The following is a 21,784-nucleotide window of genomic DNA, read 5'->3' as shown; positions in this document are numbered from 1 at the left end:
GAGCGAAAAATGCGTGGAAACCATCACGAACTGAATTCTTGTCAGACATTGAGGATAGTTGTTTAGAATTTAGTCATGGCGGTTTATGGAACCAGAAATACGACCGTGAAAGCGTCATTTCAGTTGATATGATTGCTTGTTATCCAGCGAGTTTTCTTGGTTATGGAGAGTGTACTGAGTATTTCAAACGATTTGGACACCCCGTACATGAAATGACTCGTGTTGCAATTAATGGACCACTTCCTGATTTTGATTTAACCGGATTTGCTCGTGTAGTATCATTTGAATTCGCAGCAGGACTTCATCGCTGTTGCTATATTTGGATTGGTAGACACATGTCTGAAAAGAAGTGGCTGCCAATAGCGTTATTACGGTTCATGATTGATACAAAAATGTAAATTTCGTTGACAGTCAGTGAAGCAATTATATCGTATCGGAAACAAACTAATGTCTGGCTACCAGAACCGGAGCGTCTTGATACTATAATTGACGAATCCAGAAAACATATTGATGCCGACGAAGAATATATCATTGAGTGGTCCAAGCGGGTATTTAATCAACGAAACAGAGAAGCAAAATAACTGGGTAGAAGAATAATTGGGAAATTCACCCAAGGTGGAAAAAAATGCGACTACAAACGACATTCTTCACGGCTGATTATGGATAACGCCGAATACGACTTCGTAATCGCGGATGCAGTATCTAAAAACCTGTATGTGGATCGCAAGGACGCTTTTTTATCCGATGGAACAAAATTGGGTACAGTTGCTACTTATAGAGATGGCTACAGTTCTCCGTATACACACCTGAGGTCGTCTATGCTGGGTTATGCTTGTATCAATTTATTTTCAATGATAAATAGATTTCCTGACACTGCGGTTAGAGTTGCAGTTGATTCATTTTATACTGACAGTAGTGCAGTTGCTGAATTCACTAATTCGGATGAAAATTGGGGATCATGGAGAATTAAAAAAGAAATGCTGCGTGATTATTCTGAATCAGCAGATGTTGAAATTAAAAACAATTACTTACACGACGATAATTTATCAGAACTTTCTAATGCACCACCGATATTAGATCCAATTTGTAGATACAAAACAGTTTATTTAAACGGCTGTGGCGGGTCAGGAAAAACGACTCGGGCAATTGAATTATACCGAGGGCGAGCAAATATGATTGTGCTAACACCGACCCATAGACTTGCAAGAGAAATAAAGCAACGAGGCGTTGATGCTTGTACTTATCATAGCTTTTTTCGATACAGCGGCGATGAATGGACTCCTGATCGAATGGGTGAAAAATTTATCCCCGGTGTTATCATTTGGGATGAGATATGTACTGTTTCGGTAGATGTATTAAAAACGTTTTTTGATTGGTTGTTAACGAAAAACTGCGCAGTGATAATGTGCGGAGATCATGGCCAGCCACCACCATTTGTCGGCGCGGGTCCACATGATTGGCTGAAAGGGTTTGTTGATTATTACGAAGAAATCAATACTGACTATAGAGCACTTGATGAACAATTACGCGACGTCAAGAAATTAATTAGATTACAACCGGATAAAATCCAATGTGAAATAATCCGCGAAGTGATTCCGGAAACTACAATGAATGATTTTTGGGAAGCATGGAAACCAAATGATTTTGTAGTGGCAAGTAGAAAGATAGTCAGAGACACACTTCAGAAAAAGTTGTTTGCGTTGCATAAAGAAAAATTTCCAACGTTGTCAGTACCGTTGTGTTATAGACCCGTGGATACTCGGCGGCAGAATATTGAAGTTGTCGTTCCTGGCCTGACAGAAAAACAAATTCTAGTGTTAAATGATATTGTACTGGTTGATATCAGTGTTGTCGAAGACGCATTGCGCGCTGATAAATCGCCATGGACGCTGGGTTATGTAACGACGATACATTCCTCGCAGGGATTAACAATAACGGATACAATTGTTTGGATAGTTGATAATCGCATTGAGTGGTCAAATCTAGTTTATATTGCAGTGTCCAGAGTACGGCGAATAAATCAGCTTCGAAGAATTGTTGTCAACGATGCCAGTGACGATGACACAACTAGCATCGTTGATGCTAGCATCGTTGATGTTAGCATCGTTAATAAAAAACTCTCTGGTTACAAACAACAAGACAAAAAAAATAAACGGCAATTTGATATTGATGCCGAATTAATAATTGCGTTACGACAACAACAGAATAATCACTGTGCGAGTTGCAATTGTATAATGCGTTGGCAGTATTCGGATAAAGACGTTCGCCAATTTACCGTAGACAGAAAAAATAACAGTCTCGGTCATGTCAGAAACAATGTGATGTTGACTTGTCTTGAGTGTAATAGACGCAGAGGCGCTAGTTAAGACCATGTGGTGGCAATTGAGTATCCTCGGGTATCACTTGTAATTGTTCGCGTGTAAAACCCCGCTGAGGGGCAGTTGAATCCAATTTATAGATTGGAGGTCTACCAGTTGATCGTGTTATGGTTGATATGCTATGCGTGGTGACACTCCAAATAGGATCAGTAGCCCTTGCTTTGCCACCTTCAAGCTCTCCTGGTTCATATAAATATCTCACGGTGACATCGCCGAGGATTGGCTGGGAAAAATCTTTTTTTGATCTTCCGGGTGTATACTTTTTTTTTATTGCGTCGCTGGGCTTCATGTTGATTGCTCGGGTAATCTCGTTATTTAAGGCTGCAATTACGCCTGGTAACCTTTTAACCCATTCACGAGATCGTTTGTCCTGGATGAATTCTTTTGCGTATTGATATCCAAATAACCGATCAGCAAGAGTCCGATTGAATCGTTCAACAATTGCCTGATCACGATGTAGCGCAGTATGACCTCGTCGTATCGTGACATTATGATGTTTCATCACTGACAAAACAGCGCCTTGAAATTCCTTGCCAGGATCAACTTGTAATAGATTTGGCCAGCGCAGAGGACCTCTTCGATAAATCCTTTCAAACGCAGAAGCTACTTCAGTTGCTGACTTTGTTTTCAACGGCTCTGCTTGTTTGTATCGACTCGCAACATCAACTACGGTTAGCGCGTATTTGTAGCCGATGTCATGCGGCAGAAATAATATATCAGCTTGATGAACTTCATTGGGTACGGTAACATCAAAATGCGAAAAGTTAATTTGTTTTGGCGGTGGTAGATAGATTTGCCATATAGCTTGTTTGGATAACCAATTAGCCGCAGTGGCCTTTTTCACTTTTGCAGCGTCCGCGAGTTTACCAATTGCTGCTTTACCTCTCCAATATCCTCTCGGAGAATAATAAATAGATTCCATATTACTTATAATTAGCACCCATCATTAATTTACCTCTCATAGCTGATTTTACCAACCATGAGGCCAATTTTTCTTTGAAGGATTTATCAGGAATAGCATTTAACGCATGAATTAATTTCACATCCGCGAGATGTCTGTGTTGCAAATCGCTGCTTTTATAAGCAACATCATGAGCATGACACGCCTTATCGATAGCGTTTATCGGATGCTCACCGGGTCGGGGCTGATTTTGATCATCGAGTCTGATATCAAGTCTGGTTCCGGGGCCACAGTAGCTATATCCTGGGAGGTGCTTTTCTCCTGGATACTTTGCCCACGGGGTTCCGGGGAGTTTTGCCAATTTGGCTGCGATGTCACCTCCTCGCTTTTTTTTAAAACATCTCCGGATTTCTTAGAAATGAATCTAAACTTCTTTGTACCGCATTGTGCACACTTACCAGTAAGTGCTGATCTGTTATTTTTAGTTGTAATCGTCGTCACGTCGTTCGTGCTAGTACGCGCTCTACACTTAACACAATATAGATTCATAATTTATTATTATAATATGAATTTAATTGATTTTTCGGCGACTAAAACAAGAGAACCGGTTAAGCATGTTGCGGCGCTACCAAACTCTATCCGGATGATTATAATCGGACCATCTGGATCCGGCAAAACACAATTGCTACTCAATTTAATAATGAGATGGATGAAGTAGAACAAGTTGTATTTAGTTGCTCCCAGCGTAGATGATCAACGGTGTTATGAAGTGTTAAAAGATTTTAACGAAAATGCATCAGAGGTTGCAGGAGAAAACGTTATTGAGTTTATAACAGATATCGATGAAGCGCCAAGCATCGATGATATCGATGGAAGCGTTAACAATTTAGTCGTGTACGATGATGTTATGTTAGACAATCAAAAAAACCCAGCCAGGATATTCTCACGAGGCAGGCATAAAAACACCGATGTGATATATGTCACTCAACGGTATACTCAAATACCAAAAGTGATCAGGGACAACTGCAATATTCTTGCTGTGTTTAACGGCGTTGATACACATACACTACGAAATATTTGGCAGACTTGGTGCGGCGGTGATATGGACTTTAATTTCTTTAAAATCTTTTTAGTCACGCTCAATCAGTCCCACATGGATTTGTAACGATCAATTTACACGACCCTCGGGCGCGGTATCGTATCGGACTTGATCAAATATTTGGTTAACCCATAGCAGCAGGGGGGCGACGATGACATCAACGTGGTCGTCGCTGTGTTTACCGGACGCTGACGACACTGGGATCGGCGCGCAGAAAGTGTATTAAACTAAATGACGTTTCGGACAATTACCCCCGACGACGACGTCGTTTTTTTTTTACCAGGCGCTGACGACGCTAGATCCTTGAGTTGCAGAAAGTATCAATTAAACCAAATGACGTTTTAGCCAAATGTAGGATTTGCCCCCCCCCCCCCGCTGCTACGTACAATCTTGTGCGGCTCGAAGGTGGTCACTTTAAAGTTTCCATACTGTCGAGATTGCAAGGCTTCTTTCAGTACGCCAAGGTTCACCACTCGAATGGTGCGATAATTGAGAATCAGTCTTTTCACTTTACACTCGGTGTGCACTTCTCCTTGTTTTTTCCGGTATTAGTAGTCGTAATTTTTGGACCGCCACTAGTAATACTTAGAATCTTGTCGTCGCGGTGCTCGTCCGTCCAGGCTCATAAATGATCTCTTTCGATTTTTGGGTAACAGTGACCCAGGCGATCGATGTAAACGCAACTGTCAGTGTCAAAGTACAGGAGGAGATCTCCTAACAGTTCTATAACTTCATACAATTTTAAGTGAGTATGAGCTGTCGCTTAAGCCGTAATGATGACATTCCCAAATTCAGCGCTTTAAACAATTCTACGCTGCCCACGTTCCCGTGAAGGCACGTTCTTCCTGGGTATGCTGACACGGTCGGTCTTCGTTACACGTTCCGGCACAAGTAGGGCACAAGGGAAACATCAGTTTTCCTTGGCAATGGTGAGGTAAAGCGGGATGGTACAAGCCCGTGGGACACAATAATTTACATTTAAACAACCCTTCGTAGTGTCGATTGTTGTCCACGTCGATGTGTTTGGTCAGCAATTGCGTGTGCCCTGAGTAAAAGTGACAATATTTGCACACGTAATGATACAACCAACACACGTACAAGTATTCGATTCCTTCTTCTTTTTCTTCGTCTGCTTGGTACCGCAAACAGGTGGCATTTATCTGTCCTCGGTAGAAACGGGTTAAGAGGGCTCACCAACTTGTAACTTTCCACGATACGTTTAAACAGTGATCGTACACGTGTTCCCACATTTCCACTACTTGGTATCCTTGCTGTATCCTTCACTCGACGCTGACAAGTGGTCTCGTACAAGTCGTCCAGTTGTAAAATCTGATTTTTTGTGTCACGGTGAGGGGAACAGATGAGACATCCGTGAAATCAGCATCCATTAAACTCGTACACGATCTTGGGATTTTCTAAGTCCCAGAAATCAACCGAATACGTTCCTATGGTCTTTTCGCCTCCCCCGTTGCGGAAATGTTGGATCCATTTGTCTTCCTTGTCGCACAAGTAATGTAGCCAGCGTAGGGCTTTGACTGAGTATTGACGTTTGACAAAGTAGGTCGTTTGAGGGCTGATGACAGCCACGGTGTTTTCGGGGATGAATCGTTGGCGGTACACTAAGGAACACGCTTTGGAAATAGTGTAGGTTTCTTTCAAAGGATCGACCCCTCCGTGTTCCATGAACAGTTCTCAAAATTTTCAACAGAAACGTCGTAAAATGTCCACGTCGGAACGACAATACTTTAACATTTCTTCCTGAAAGTCGAAGGGGTCTGAGGCATGAGTCTGGTACTAAGCGTAGAAAGCTTCTCGTTGTTCGGTGCGCATATTATCGGGGTCGTATTAGTGAGCCTCAGGCAAATGGAGAAGAATGGCATGTTGATTGGCTTTGGTATTGAAAAAGTGCTGAGAAAATTGAAAAAGTGCTGAGAAAACCTTTGACCATTTCTGTCATTCCAAACATTTTAGGCATTAGACTCAAAGGCAAGGCCAAGTAAATCATCGAATCTTTAAACTTCACTTGTCCCACTTGCATGGAATTAGTTTGGCTCCATTCAAAAACACTTTCGGATGTTCGGTACTTTGTTCAGTATAGTATCTGAGAAGAAATTGCCCATCGTATCGCAAGATATTGTGAGCTATCACCGTGGCATGGCAATGATAATCTCCGTAACGTTTGAAATCCTCTTGGCTCCACGTCTCGTCATTGGGGTCTATGATATATTGAGCTAAATCGGCAAGTGTGTTCGGTCCCCGAAAGATTTTTTCACGTCCTCCAGGAATCCTGCTGCAGTGAGGGCAATGGTTAAATATAGACTCTTGGATGCGCTTCTCGCGCGCTCGATAAGCCACGAAGAAATTAGGAATTTGAATGATGGTCTCTTGCATGCATTCGAAATCGAAAAAATGAAATTGGCTTTCTTCTGGTTATCGTCTTCCTCTTGCTGTTTGGAGTGGTATTTTTGAATGTAGCATTTGTGTTACAAGGTTATGATTTGGTGACTAATGTGGCATCGTTTCTTTCCTGAACATACGTGTCCCTTCGCTTTATTGGTACGTATGCCTTGTCCACGAGTAGGGCACAATCTCAGGAGTTGGCAAACACGTTTCTGATGTGAACCTTGCGTCTACAGATGTTGTTGGTAACATAGAGTGCTGACAAAAGTTCGCTGACAAGCAGGGCAATGCACTCGTTCTTATCCTTCGTCCAGTCAGGTTGAGAGGCCAAAAATCCTGAGCATTTCGATCCACAATGTTTGTGTTGCTCTCGATTGTTATAGTCATAGTCACATTTCTCACAATAATAACTGTATCCCGGGAATCCTGTTATAATGGTGACGGTATCAAATGTTAATCGTGATAATAGCGTGAAAGTATTTTCTCTCTTTGAAATCTTTGCCTCAAAACAAATAAGGTCCGCGCACTTCTTGAGGGTATACTTTCGAGGTGTAGCGTGGAGCTAAGACGTCTTGCAATTTTTCCTTTTCAGGAATGCCACAGGGTGTGTCTTTGGATAGCCCCTCTTGCTGAAACAAGAGTTCTGTTTCTTTTCGTTGTTTGGCTCGGTTTGATTTTTGAATAGTTTGCCAAGCTCTTTTCCATTCTGCCGTGTCGTTCTTGTCTGCATACGTTCGCCCCACCACGATACACGGTCTAAACACATCTGGTATTGTGGGTTATTAATTCGAACGAGACTCTTTCTGGTGCAGCGAAGGTGGTCCACCAATTGCACCTTTTTGTGTCCTATCCATCGGGAAAGAGACACGTGGGTCATGAACAGTGTCGCTTTTCCATCGGTGATGTGAAACTTGTCTTTGGATTGTTGGACGTGTTGAATCTTATTGATGACTTTGGAAGGTGTCAGTTCTGATGGGCTGCTAAACTCTATCCAAATATGAAGAATGGAAAGTCACAAGCGATCGTCTTCTTTGGCTTGACATTGCCGCTTCAGTGTGGTTAACAAAAGAATCCCACACCTCGGTGATGAATCCCTCTGCTTTCTCCAACGATACGTTGGACTTGAAATCTTTAAACTTCACCGTGTACGTGTAAGCCGTAGTTCTAAATTTTCTAGAGGAGCGCTTTGCCTTCTCTCGAATGTGGGAGGAGTTTTGAGGGGTTAACGGTGGTACTCTTTGTTTGGGTGTAGACTCTCTGGGTCTGGATTCTGGCTCACTTATGTCATCTTCAAAATCGCTGGCATGAATTTGAGCCACGACTTCAGCTACTGTGTGAGACGATGTCACGCTTCTGCCTCTTACTTTCTTCTCCTTTCTCCACAAAATAATGCGATCGTTTCATCTCGACTGCAAAAAGTCAAATGACTACATTTTAAACACGATGAGTCCGTTTATATTCGTGTCATGTCAGACCATCGTATATATAAAGGGTGTGTGACTTCCCTTTCAATATTCATTTCACTCTCAAACCAAACAGAAAGATGGAAGAGCCCACAGAGATCGAACTTCTGATCAGAGCTTTGCGAAGTGTCATAGGAAAGTTTTCTTCAGACAAGCTGGCGGATTACACACCCTCTTTTTGAGATAAAAGTCACGATACTTGCTATATCTGTAAGAAGAAAAGGCAGTGTGCTACAGCGTCTATCGACCGTCAAAAAAACGAGACAGGTGTCAGAAGATCCAAAGTCACGATACCAGTTATCATTGTCAAAAGAAAGGACACTGGTCTAAAGAATGCCCTAAGAAACAACAGGAGCTAGAGAACGATAGGGGTTCCGAACAGGAAGAATAGGTATCCTTCCCAAAGGAAGAAATCGGACACGTACAGAAAGAGAAAAAAGAAAAGAAGACGAGGAGAAAGTGAAGAAGAAGGGGAAGAAAACCTGTGAAAATGAAAATAGTGAAAATGAAAATATTTTTTTTAAAAACAGAGAGAGTGAACAAAGAGACAGAAGAAGTCTATGAACTTTTTAAAGTGTTATGTTGTGAACTGGATTGTAAAATTTGTACCAGAATAGACCAGACAGAATATAAGTGTCTCTTGGTTTTGATCTTTTAGAAAAAGAACCTACACTCACGCATTCACACACGTACATCATGGGCAAAAAAGGAATTGAGTTTCAATTGATTTTGGTAAAATGAATGCTATCTCTTTACGAGCGAGGTGAGTGGCCCTGAAAAGGACCGTTGGATGTTTTTAGTTTTATTTAAATAACAAAAATTTCTGGAACGGAAAGTAATCATCTTTAACTGCCATAAGCGTCTGCCAAGGTCAAGGCCTACTTCTGGACTTGCTCCTGTCGATGATTATTTGGTAGAAATCACTAGGGTGGGTATCTGAGGTGCAGCAACAGGTTTAGGCTCTTTGGCTCGGGAAGGTATTTTTCTCTTGGGTCGTATTAAAGAAGTCTGATACATTTGTTTCAGACTCCTTAACTTTGTTAAAATGTCTAAGAGTATCGTCTCCGTTTGACTTTTACTGCCCTCCTTCTCTTCTAAACCTTTTTTCTTCTCTGCTACTTCATCTTCCTGTCGTTTCCTTCTTGCGTCTTCTTCTCGCTGTTGCTGTTGAAGGAGAACAGCTTTTTCTGTTTCTTTCTGCTGCTGTAAACATTTATCCAATTCTTCTTTCTGTCTCTGTTTAAAATCATCGACGTGTGGTAAGGAAGGAGAAGGTGGCGAAGGTGCTGGTACCGGAACAAATTCTTGCGAAGATGAGAGAAAATCCACTAAATCCCAATTAAAATCGGCCTCTTCTGGAAGTAGGCTTGTGTTGACTTTGGTAGCCCCTGTGTGCCATCGTTTCTCGTCTACATGGCCGGTGCACTCTAATTCATCGTTTTCTTAGTTTCAGTCATGTGTGAAAACTATGTCGCATTGATTCACTGTGCACAGACGCTAGCGGATTAAGATAGGGAATGTGACATCACATACAACTCTCTTCGGATTGGAATACAGACTCCGTACTGTAACTGAATTTTATAACGCGTGTTAGGATTGGTGAAAAAACTCAATCCGTTTCGATCCGCTCTTCTACTTTAAATAACCTCGTTCACTTCATTCCCTCATCCCGTTCTCGTCACAAGATGTGGACAAACATAGAATCATCTACCCTCGTATCGTCGATGCTGTTCCGCACGGACTTACCCATGTATGTGAAGTCATCATGGACAATTATCCGGATCACGGATACGAGCGTTTGGAAAAGACGAATCTATGTGGAGAGACTAGGCTGTCGGAAGAGAGTACTCATCTACGGCCCAGAGGTCAGAAGTTTGAGGAAGAGAAGAAGACCTATGCGATGCCCTCTTTATTAACGGAATGGTGTTAACGAAAAACCAAAGGCCCTGTTCAGGGCCACTCATATGTCTCGAAAAGATTTGCTTTCCTGCCTAAAGATTTTTTAGTCGGTTGAGTGATAGATTGCTATTCATCAATTTATGTCTGTATGTTGCATGAGTTATATATGTCTCTGTCCCACCATTCCCGTTCCCGCCAAGCGTTCTAGTTTGTTTTACCCGCTCTTTGGTCCCGATTGAGGTCAGCCAATTGCAACATTGTTGCCAGTGTTGAGTACCGTGACGTCACCTCTGTTCCATTCCTATTGACCTTATACAGGCCCAATCCATTCCCTATGTTAAATTCCCATTGTCAGTAAACGTGCCCTGGGGAGGGGCTGAAAAACCTTGTCCGTAATCGTGCCCACGACCTTTTTAACTAGGTTTTCCATTCTCCGTAAAGTGCCCCACTATACTTTTGGAGTGCTTTGATTTTCTGCTACCTCTGTAAAATGGTACCACACCACTATCCCTTTATTGGATGTAAGATTGATCCGTCATCTGCGTAAATAAAATTGTCAGACATATTCAATACAAACTGGCTATATTCTCAATATTTGTTGTACACTTCAAAAGTATGCCCTAAATGCCTCCATCATAAATTTCATGAACGTGACATGCTTCACGAACACATGTCAGTCAAAGGGAATAGTTTTTAAAACCTTAGAGAGGAAGAACAAATAGAAATTCTGTTTTCTTTCCATTGCTACTTCTTTATGCAGAAATTATTCCATGCCCCCACCCCCAATTATTTATTCCACTGCAGAGAATAATTACAAGATTAAACATAGATCATAGCGTATCTAAACCCAAGTCACTATGTCTTTATCTGTCAAACATAAGGCCACCAGTACGCTGACTTATTTCATTATGTTGTCATGTCTTGCCTTTTCACGAGGCATGTCGTCAGTAATTTTCAATGATGTATATGCAAACAGTCTGGCCTAGCCCTCCTTATGGAACTCAGATCAAATTGTGATAAGCTCCCGTTAACTACTCTGGCTTACCCTGACACTCTCCTGGATGAAACTCACCTGAACCGATTACGTATTAGTTCATTCTTTATCACTGTTCTGATATCAAGGCCATATTTTTCGTTACGTAATTGTAGCACATCTCCCAATTTCATCGTAAGTTACGTTTTCTAGCATAGGTGACCGCTGATGAAGAGTTAACCCAACACTAAGGCACTTGGGGTTATGGGTTCCAAGTATAAAAAAAGATTAATATTTAGATGTTTAATGTTTAGATCTTTGATTCCAGACCAACATCCATATTACATATAGACATAAATAGGCGCATGCATATAGTTCTTGTTCATATGCATAATGAAACACGAATGTTTGGGGTTCATCTGTGTAGAGATCTTCTTCGTAATTGCTTCATAATCTTCTGACTGTCGCATGGATACCATTGTGCAATCCCTTTTACTGTACAGTCATTCATGCTAAAATTGGGATATTTGCATATTAGTTTCTCGTGAATAATATGTTCATTTGTCTTGTTTGTCGTGTACGTGTCTGAAAATCTCCTTCTGGTGGCAATAAGGAATGAATGATTTTCAAATTCGATCCTGGTCAAGTCTAGTGGACTTCTCCAGACTGGTTATTATTTCTCTAACTTGTACGGCCTCAGTACGACATCACCTTGTAGGACTTGACTTCATTTCCGCTCTATTAATGCGTGCAGGTTTTCGAGAACAAGATGGCTAAATTTTGACGTGAACATCAGCAAAAGATCTGGCAAATCCATTTGGAATGGATGAGTCACCACGTACACAAACTACATAAAAAGTTATTTACTGACAGAAATATCATAATATCGACAGTTCTCTCCTAATACTGACGACTTTCAAGATATGCGTTACATCATATCTTTCCTTCATATCTGTTTCCATGACTAATTTTAAGGCTTCCAAACCCTCTCTATTTTATCTTCATATGCAATTATATTCAATACTCCTTGGTCCTGCCTCGTTTATCCAAATACACCTAGCTTGTCTTTAAAGCCTATGTGCTTTTGTAACATCATCTGACCAATATGGATTGGCGTGAAGATTTTACTTGGATTTTGGGAGCGTGGCGTCTTTGTACCAATACTGTCTATCAACATTGTCCAAAATAGTATCTATATTCAACGTTTTCAAGCGATGGTCCAGTTTAGTTCGATAACTTTTTCATGCGATGATCAAGTTCAGTTTGATAACGTTTTGAGGCGATGGTCCAGTTCAGTTTGATAACATTTTCAGGCGATGGCCCAGTTCAGATTGATAACTTTTAAAAGCATCAGCATGTGATTTATTCCAAGCTTGGATATTTCTTTTCACAGACATCACAAAGTCCTTCACACATGTAACTGTACGAAAGGAAATAATTACGGGAAGGTGACCAGATATCAAGTGTTGTTCGTGATCTGAAACAATGGGCAATGGCAAGTTACCTGTTCATTGATCTAAAATTAATAAATGATCAGTCATCGTTTTTGTTGGCATGATGAACGATGGAAACCAGTGCACATGGCAATACAACCAGCACTGATTAGATTATTATATCTTAAGAACTTGTGAAATACCATATGACTATTATCTCCAACTGTATCTAGTTCAGCTATTGCACAGAATTCCCCAGTAAAATCCACGTTATCCAGCTATTGCACAGAATTCCCCAGTAAAATCCACGTTATCCAGCTATTACACAGAAGTCACCAGTTCTGAGTACTGATCATACAGAATCAGCTCAATATGCGTCTTTTTGAAACTCTATGACATACATTAGTGTGGACATGCATACGCAAAAAATACATACATTTTACATATCAGGAAATTTGAAGTGCATGCCTACAATTCTATTGCTGCTAACGTTGTTTATGAAGTTAGTATATATAATGAGAGGTTTTTGCAGAAGATTGGAGCACATGTAATTACAAAATGGAGCTACGTGCTGAAATAGTTTACGCTCAGTTAAGCATGTTTGACCAATATTACATTTATCCAGAATGCACTGCGGCTAGAGGCAGACGACATAATATCTCCAAAATTCCAGCTAAGTAACTTGAGATACAGGCATCATAATAATTACACAAGGAGAAAGCAGCGCAAAAACGACGAAAAACTAACATACGATATAACACCAGGACAGACATGAGACCAAACGACTAAGTCGTCCTAGTCTTTGGATATCACCACCTTGAACCTTCCTTTGCTTCGGGATAGCTGTTCTTAAACCGATCTGGCCATGGTTAATTCCATATCACCTCCTTACATAAGCACATTCTGGGCATGTTACACCAATTTCAACGTTATGACACTGTGAGTTGTAAGGTCAACTAGGCTACTAGTCAATCACGTCTACTGCGACAACACCAGATATTATAAGACCTTTAGGTGTTGTATCTCTTAATAAGAAAATTTCCCCGATCTCTAGAAAAATCAGGAGTTTTATCATTACACAGGAAATATAGTACAACTGATCCCACTAAATACAGACCCATTTCTGTACATAGCAGCGTATGCAAACTTACTACATACAGACCCATTTCTGTACTTAGCAGTGTATGCAAACTCACTAAATACAGACCTATTTCTGTACTTAACAGTGTAGAAAAACTCACTAAATACAGACTCATTTCTGTATTTAGCAGGGTAGACAAACTCACTAAATACAGACCCATTTCTGTACTTAACAGTGTACGCAAACTCACTAAATACAGACCCATTTTGGTTCTTAGCAGTGTATGCAAACTCACTAAATACAGACCCATTTCTGTACTTAGCAGTGTATGCAAACTTACCAAATACATACCCATTTCTGTATTTGGCAGTGTATGTAAACTTACTAAATACCGACCCATTCCTTTACTTAGCTGTGTAGGCAAACTCATCAAAAGGATCGGTTTCAAACGTGTATATAATTGCTTGCATGACAATCATTTTATTTACAAATATCGTTTCGTAGAGTTAAGAGCTACGATTGATTGGTTCACCAATTATCTCTCAGATGGACGATGGAACACAAACTTTTATTGTGAAAACCAAGGAATCAACAGTTCTTTCTGTTTCAGATAGGGTGTTGCAGGGTTAAGTTTTTGAACAGTTATCATTTCTTGCATATATAAATGCTATTGCTGGTGGTCTACTGAGTCTCATGGAAATCGATTTTAATATCATTCCTCTTTCTTACGTTTCTAGAAGTATGCAAGAATTTAATACATACATAATGCTGACTTCAAACGTTAAATGTCTAGTCAAATAAATGGTGGATAAGGTTTAGCCCAGCAAAACTGGTTATGTTTTTTTAATCAAAAAGAATAACCCACTCTTTCCAAAATGGAATTTCCAGAACGAATCACATGCTTTTCTTAACAATCATAAACATTTGAGCCTTACACTAAGTAATATATCACATGGCGTCTACACACTGCAAATATTCTTTAAGAGACATCTAAATTGCAAAATAGCTCAAGATCGCAAAAATACGCTGATAATAAAATTATTATATACTCTGACTGATATTTATTAAGGATTCTATTAGAATATGCAGATGGTGTTTGGGGTGGAGGTATAAACTGCTGACAGATTAGAGATATACCACAGTTAAAGGCTGGTAGGATAGCTACAGGTCTGACCAAAAAATTGACCGAGAAAGTAATTTGATGTTTCTTCCTCAGACTCTACATAACCTATTGATATTTGATGCAGGTGTATCACATATTAATTAAATTATAATAAAGCCTAAGTTTGGTAGTACCATTGGTTACTTTTCTTGGATATTCAGTTTCCGTTTTCTTCTTCTTTTCTGCCTCTTGTCTTGTATAATTAATTTTTCATTATAGTTTTATCGAAAAGGACCTATCTTAAATGTTGTGATACCTTGTAGCCCGACCCCATATTTGCATAATTTATCAATTCAATCATGTTTAAACCCAAAAATATATAACTTGATTGTAAAGTACATATAAAACTGACCCACACAAGATAAATACAAAAAGGCAATAAAAACAGATTATAAACAAATTAGCATTTTAATGGCTTAGCACACCTGTTCTCTCTGTAGCTTCATTGTCGGTATGAGCTGGGTAACCTGGTATAAGTTTCAACTAGCAACATGACATCAAAATTGGTGCCGCGCGACATTGGCAGAGACTAATTAATATTTTACGTCATGGAGAATACTTTTGTACTAAAACTCTCTACGAAGCGACTGTTATGACTAAAGCTCGACGTAACTTCAAAACTACAAGCCGTTTCCCAAATGGGGTTAAAAGTCGGCCATGTAACTTAATTAATCAATGGACATAACGGCTAATTTCTATAAAAACATATTAAAGCGACATCCTTCCCAAATCTTTGTACGAAAGAAAAGAATCCAGTCCAAAGAGGATAGTCAAGTGCACCACCATCCTCCTTGGAATGTGTGTGTGTGTGTGTGAGAGAGAGAGAGAGAGAGAGAGAACGGATGGGCTTATGTTAATATTTCTGAAATTTATTTTAAAATAACATGACAATTTTCAGCTGATTTTCTACTATTCAAAGAATACCCATAACTTCTCCATTTTACAGGTATACACTATTTAACTTAATTTTTTACTTACCTTTTTTATTTTTGCGTAATTCGCCCTGTTTGTTGACAAATGACAACACCTCTTTGTAAGTTATCACAGTTCTCTCTTTATAAATCGTCCAATTTAAAGACAACTTTATCACATAACTTAAATTTTCTTTTTTTTAAAATTTGGTTATACCTTGAAAAGAGAGATTTATATTTTAAATCCAAACCGTTTCGCCTCTTCAAATGTAGTTCTTCGAAATGTGTAAGATAGCTAAGTACATTATCCCCAACTCAATGGTAATTTTCTTTTCTGCTTCTTTGAACTGGAAGTAGTGTTCATAAGTCTGTGATATGTATTATTAGGTATTCGTTAAGAAGTTTATCTTAAATGATGACAATACATTTTTTTTAAATGTTTAGTCAATCTGACGATATTTTTAGACAAAAGTTGCAGGGAAAGATTAAATCAATGGAAAGACTGCGTTTTAGGTCATTGAGAGCAGAATTGACTCGTCAGATATATCTAGAAATGTTGGGACAGAGAGATTTTTGTTATATAATCACTATACTTAGAGCGGAGAGCTTGCCAATCAGAAAATATTTGTTATAAAAAAGTGGTAGGTCAAATTTGTAATGTTGATGTCGAAAATTGATTCTATTTTATTATTGCTTGTCCGCTATATGGAGAATGAAGAAGAAAATATGTATGCATCTTTGTATATAAATATACAAATTAAGAAAAATTTAGACCTAGGAAAATTTTGATGACTAAATTAAAAAATTTTACTATAAAAGCTTTAAAGATTATAGCAATAGTTGGCTGCATGAGGGCATTAGGGTTCTCTTTGGGACTCGCGGTAATACTTCAGTTCCTATAGTGAACCTATACAAACACCACGATATTAAAAATTAAATAACTTTTAATTTTTGAGTGCTCAAGATCAAACCTGTATTTATCAGTATAGATGCATCCTGGATGACAGCTTCTGTGCAGGGAAAACCATATTATGAGCCGCGGTATTTTCTGGCTCTACGTGTAGTTGAAACATGTACTTTCAGTTCCGCACCAAAGAGTCAGGAGCTAGTTTCAGTAATGAGTGTTCCAAACACAAGTCTTTTAACGGACTGAAATTCCACCAGTACTAACAAGGTCTCTACTTTTTTAAGCTACAACTACGATAAGCGCTCAAAACATTCTTTCTACTAAAAATTTAATTTTCATTATCAACAAATCCTGGCCCGCAACACCCATATATACTCTATTTTATCTCCATCCATATCTAGACTGGTTCCCATTTTTCAATACTATTAGTATGGTTAGTCCTTTAACCTATGTTCAGTAATTACTGTATAATATACGTTTGTATTTCACCTCAATAAGAAACAATATACAATAATGATTACTTGCATGTATAGCAGCATTTCCAATAGATACGATGTTACTTTATGTCACATATTTAAACACCTTTTTGTACGGCATGGTGTATGAATAGGTATCATAGGTCAGTGCCTGTATTACAAACACTTTTACTATTTAATATTATTGTTTTAAAATTCGAAATACAGTTCGTGTTCTTTTGTAATTCTTTTTTTTTTTTTTTTTTGTAATTCATGTTCATAACAAATTGCATCATTTAAAGATAAAGATTTCATGCCATGTTTGAATCTGAATTTACGCATTACATTAATTCTTGACCACGCCTTTTCTATTATATAGCCTATTTATTTGTGCCTGGAGCAGACATTTGAGAGAAAAACTCAAAGACGTTTGTGTGCGTCAACTTCCTTAACTCTTTGGTTGAGCATATAAAGTGGTGAATGGAAGGGTTTATTAATTTTCTTAGAAGTTGTTACGGATTTCGCTTTAGAAGGTTTGAAAGACTGAAGCAAACTATTTACCCATGAGAAATATTAACAAGTCAGAGTTGAGGTTAGCGGCTACGATTATCTGCGATTAGACAGACACTTGTATCGTCTGAAAATACTTATATGGCATCGTATATCATATACGATGCCATTTATGTATGTTAGACGTTTCATTGAACGTCAAAATATTCAATTCCTGCAATTCCACATACAATGTATCTAGTTTAGACAAAATACTTTAAACATTATCGTGCGTAGTAAAGAGGTGGTGCGAAAATTCAAGTGGATTGCGAGAGAAAACTGATGAGCTAGTTGAGTCGTATGAGGAAGGCGGTAGAATCTGACCCTGGATTAGGATGAATATCACCAGCTTTTATGAGTAAGATCAGCAACCAGTCAGAACTAGGGTAAATAGCACGTGAACAAAAAGGAGTGTAAATTGATATTAGTATATTACGTAAATAAGAATTCTCTGCTAAAGTACGTCAAGAGTTACCAGTCAGTTTGATCATACACGAAGCGAGAACATGCGCACTTAAACAAAATAGATGTACAGTACTATCATCGCATCGTTGGATCTTGTCATAATAAAAATACAAAGCAGCGGTGTAAATTTGAGATTAGGACGATATAACCTCATGATGGCAAAATGTATGCTTCTACGAGATTGTAATAATTCCATGAAGAAACAAGGAATTTGCCACCATTTATATACTCCTTATCATATCCACGCTATACATGTAAACTTTGTTGAGTAGTACCTGGATCACATTTCCGCATGACTTTGCTTCACAAGGACGAGAAACACACTACGGAATAAAAGTTAACATAAGTGGGGAAAAAAAGGATGCAAAACAAAAATAACAAGGAAAAAGAAACCATGTCTAGATTAAGTTCTTTCATTCATGAGACGGGATTGACGTGTGAGGAACTTAAATGGTGACATCAGTGTGCATACTAGCGAACACTACAACTTTTATACGGAACATTCACTATGCTTCAGAAGTGGCGCACCTTGTGCGTAAGTCAGTTACCTAGGTGAAGAAGGGTACATGCCGTATAGCTTATAATTAGAACACCTAGGTCGAATGATGTGTGCATGTTGATTGCCGATTAATGAGGAGTGTATTGTTCTTGTTCATGGGCGCCCGCACATAGGAACACTTGACCCCACCCCACCCCACCCCACCCCACCCCATGTCACCTCTAGACATGTTTTGGTCTACATCCTGAAAAAGTAATAGCTGAACACTACATGTTTTCCATCAACCCTCGAAAATAATTCTGCTGGCATCCCTACGTTTGTTAGAATTTAAAACTATACATACTTGGTGATATGGAAAAGAATCCTACTTTATATGAAACTAATTTCAAAAGAGTTGTTGGTAATTATAAAGATGTAATGGAAAACCAGCTAAAGCAATTGTTGGCTTAAGACCTAAAATGCACTGTCAAATGGTTGATAATAAATCTAAATAAAGCGGCAGGTGTATGAAGACCAAATGTTACAAGACTTAAGCTACGAATGCAATTTAAAAAAAAAATACACATGCTATTATCATGCAAGAAATGTTAATCATCCTATGATGTCATCTAGACTTAATAGAACTGGATTGTTACGTCTAGATACAAAACGGTATATTAGAAACGACGGCATCAAAGACTATTCGTGTGGTGATAAAAGAATAATTAGTCAAGATTACTCATGTTATGGTAGGATTTATCAACATAACTGTTTATTTAATACCTATGTTTATACATAAAATAAGACCAAATTAGTAATCAGTGCTGCTAACCAGACATCCAAGGCAGTAGAAACAAACAGCTAATTAATTACAGATTCTGTTTAATCTTGTTAAGATCAATACTCAATTTATATCATCTTAGTTTCATTCAATATTTTCATTACAACTATTTACGTTAGATAAAAAAGTTAAAAACTATAACCCAACAATACAAATTATAAAATCCAAAATTAATAAGTTAATAAAAGATCCATAACTACTAAAGTAATAAAGATTATTCAAAATTATTAAATTGTTTCAGATTATCCAAAAGTAATAATTAATCAATTATCCGATATTAAAACTCTTTAAAAATGATCCCACATCAATACATTGTTTCAAATTATCCAAATTTAATAGTTTTATTCTAAAGATCCAAAAGCAAAAGTTATTTAAAATAACCCCAATTTGGCTGATTGATTGATTGATTGATTGATTGATTGATTGATTGAATGTATGTCGAGACCGTTGAGTGGTATAGTTTTGACTATTGAGAGGTAATGTCCAGACCGTTGAATAGCATTGTCTAAACAGAAAATAGAATGTTTGAGTTAAGCCTTTACGATTTTGCGTAAGACGAAAAAGCAATCAGGTGAGAGTCGGCAATTTTCAAAACGATCACTTGCACTAAAATTTCCAGTCATTTCATTGAAAGCCACATTTTAGAAACTTCAGCATAAAATATTCCCATTTTTGCATATGTTGGGTCCTGGTTAGTGTTTAGTCTTGCTGAATCTTTAGTCTTGGTGGTTCTTTACTTATTACCAATGTATTATATTTAAGAAAGAAGGAAATATGTTTTAAAGTTAGAAAAAACAGATTTTAAAAGAAAGGAAATACATAAGAAACTAGATTAGTTCAGTAATACTTTTCATAATTTAAAAAAAATAAGCAACCGTATATGTGTATTCAATTTCTTCAGTTTCCATTTTTGCGAGAATTGAAATGTCATCTTTATCGTTTCTTCTGGTACAAGGTGAACTTGTAAGGCAAATCACATTCTGGTACAATCTTTTGCAACTCTTTTTGTATTTATCGATTTCATTTTTCTGTGTTTTATCCAACAGAGGAATATTACATATACCCTTTTCCCCATTTAGTTTTAGCTGCACTGTCTACTGCAAACCTATCATCCAGGTCATTTAAATTAGTATCGTATTTGCTTTCTTTCTTTCGGGGAGCAAGGGAATATTAGTGATTATTTGCAGAGACCAAGAAAACAGAAGCAAATTTAGAGATCATATTTGGTAAGAATGTGCGCCGATATTTGATTTTTTTGCGGAAACACTGTTCGAAACAAAGACCGGTTTTTTATATAAGGGATTGAGGACCATTTCGGACCCTATTGAAAGTCACAAAAAGTTACTTTTTTGTTTCAAATACTTACCCCAATGAATATTCTGTAATTTGTCCCAATTTATGGCTTTCTGTGTGACGTCCCTACTGAAGAACACATCGCAGCTGCTTTTCTGGCAAGCGACACCATACCACACTCCCAGATAGAGGCTGAAGTTTACACTGGTATCAGTTTGTATCGGTACGGTTAGCGTAACATAACCTGGAACAAGTAGACCGCCTAACATCAAGCATGTAGACAGTGCGATGATAAAGTGTAATATACACTGTCCTTTCAACATATTCACTGTCCCGTAATATATATTAAAATATGGAATCGAAGTACGTCATTCTTATGCCGTCATGTTTTTACGTGTAGACCAGTAGAAATTATCAGACATGTGACATGATGTCTAATGTGTCACAAATGTTGAAATTATCGATCGGAAGTTTACTGCACTTAGTTTACTGCACTGAAGTTAGCATGCGCAGAGATAACAGATATCGATTGCTTCCTTGAATTTTCTCCTTTCGGTTAGGAGCCACATTTTCATGGTTCGAGAGGGTTATTAAGTTTCGATATTGATTCTGACAGGCTATGACAAAAAAGTAAGAGAGAGAGAGAGATTTTCCTAATACTATTTAATCTCTCAAGTAAATATTATTTGGAATGCGCAATTTAGAATCTTAGGAAATGAACATATTGTATTTAAAAACTGTTTTATTTTGGGCTGCTGGGTGTGGGGATATTGCGGGGGGATGCCTTTCCCAAGAACGCACAGTCAGCCGACCCAGACTGGTACAGGTGGGTATCGAACCCGGGAATTGAGATGCAGTAGAAGTGATAGCAACCATATATAAGCAGATGGATAGGTGAGATATATGTGGATAAATAGACGGGTAGGTTGATAAATGGGCGCAGGTAGTTAGACAGGTAGGTCGCTAGGTGGGTGGATAGGCAGATACACTGAACTGTAGTTTGGCTAGGCAATTTCTCTCAGGTCACGTGTGAAAGCGTTTGAAAGAAATACTACATGTTTTTATTGTTGCTGTTGTTCAGAGTATACCCGGGTTG

At 38.5% G+C, this 21,784-nt stretch overlaps 1 protein-coding gene across 2 annotated transcripts in view; it reads right to left on the bottom strand.

Moving 5' to 3' along the window:
* The window catches only part of LOC149806061 (uncharacterized), a 76,800-nt gene extending 55,633 nt beyond the window's left edge, over window positions 1-21,167 (bottom strand). For both annotated transcript variants that reach the window (XM_089950935.1, XM_089950934.1), the window contains exon 1: window positions 20,762-21,167. In XM_089950935.1, the coding sequence (XP_089807061.1) occupies window positions 20,762-21,011 (250 nt within the window). In that variant the 5' untranslated portion in view covers window positions 21,012-21,167. The remainder of the gene's footprint in view (window positions 1-20,761) is intronic.
* Between the last annotated feature and the right edge of the window lie 617 nt (window positions 21,168-21,784).

This window comes from Sinohyriopsis cumingii, chromosome 2, assembly GCF_028554795.1.
Source record: "Sinohyriopsis cumingii isolate HCF-2022 chromosome 2, ASM2855479v2, whole genome shotgun sequence".
Lineage (NCBI taxonomy): Eukaryota > Metazoa > Mollusca > Bivalvia > Unionida > Unionidae > Sinohyriopsis > Sinohyriopsis cumingii.
Note: the sequence above shows the minus strand (reverse complement) of the source record. Positions and strands in the feature narration are given on the sequence as shown.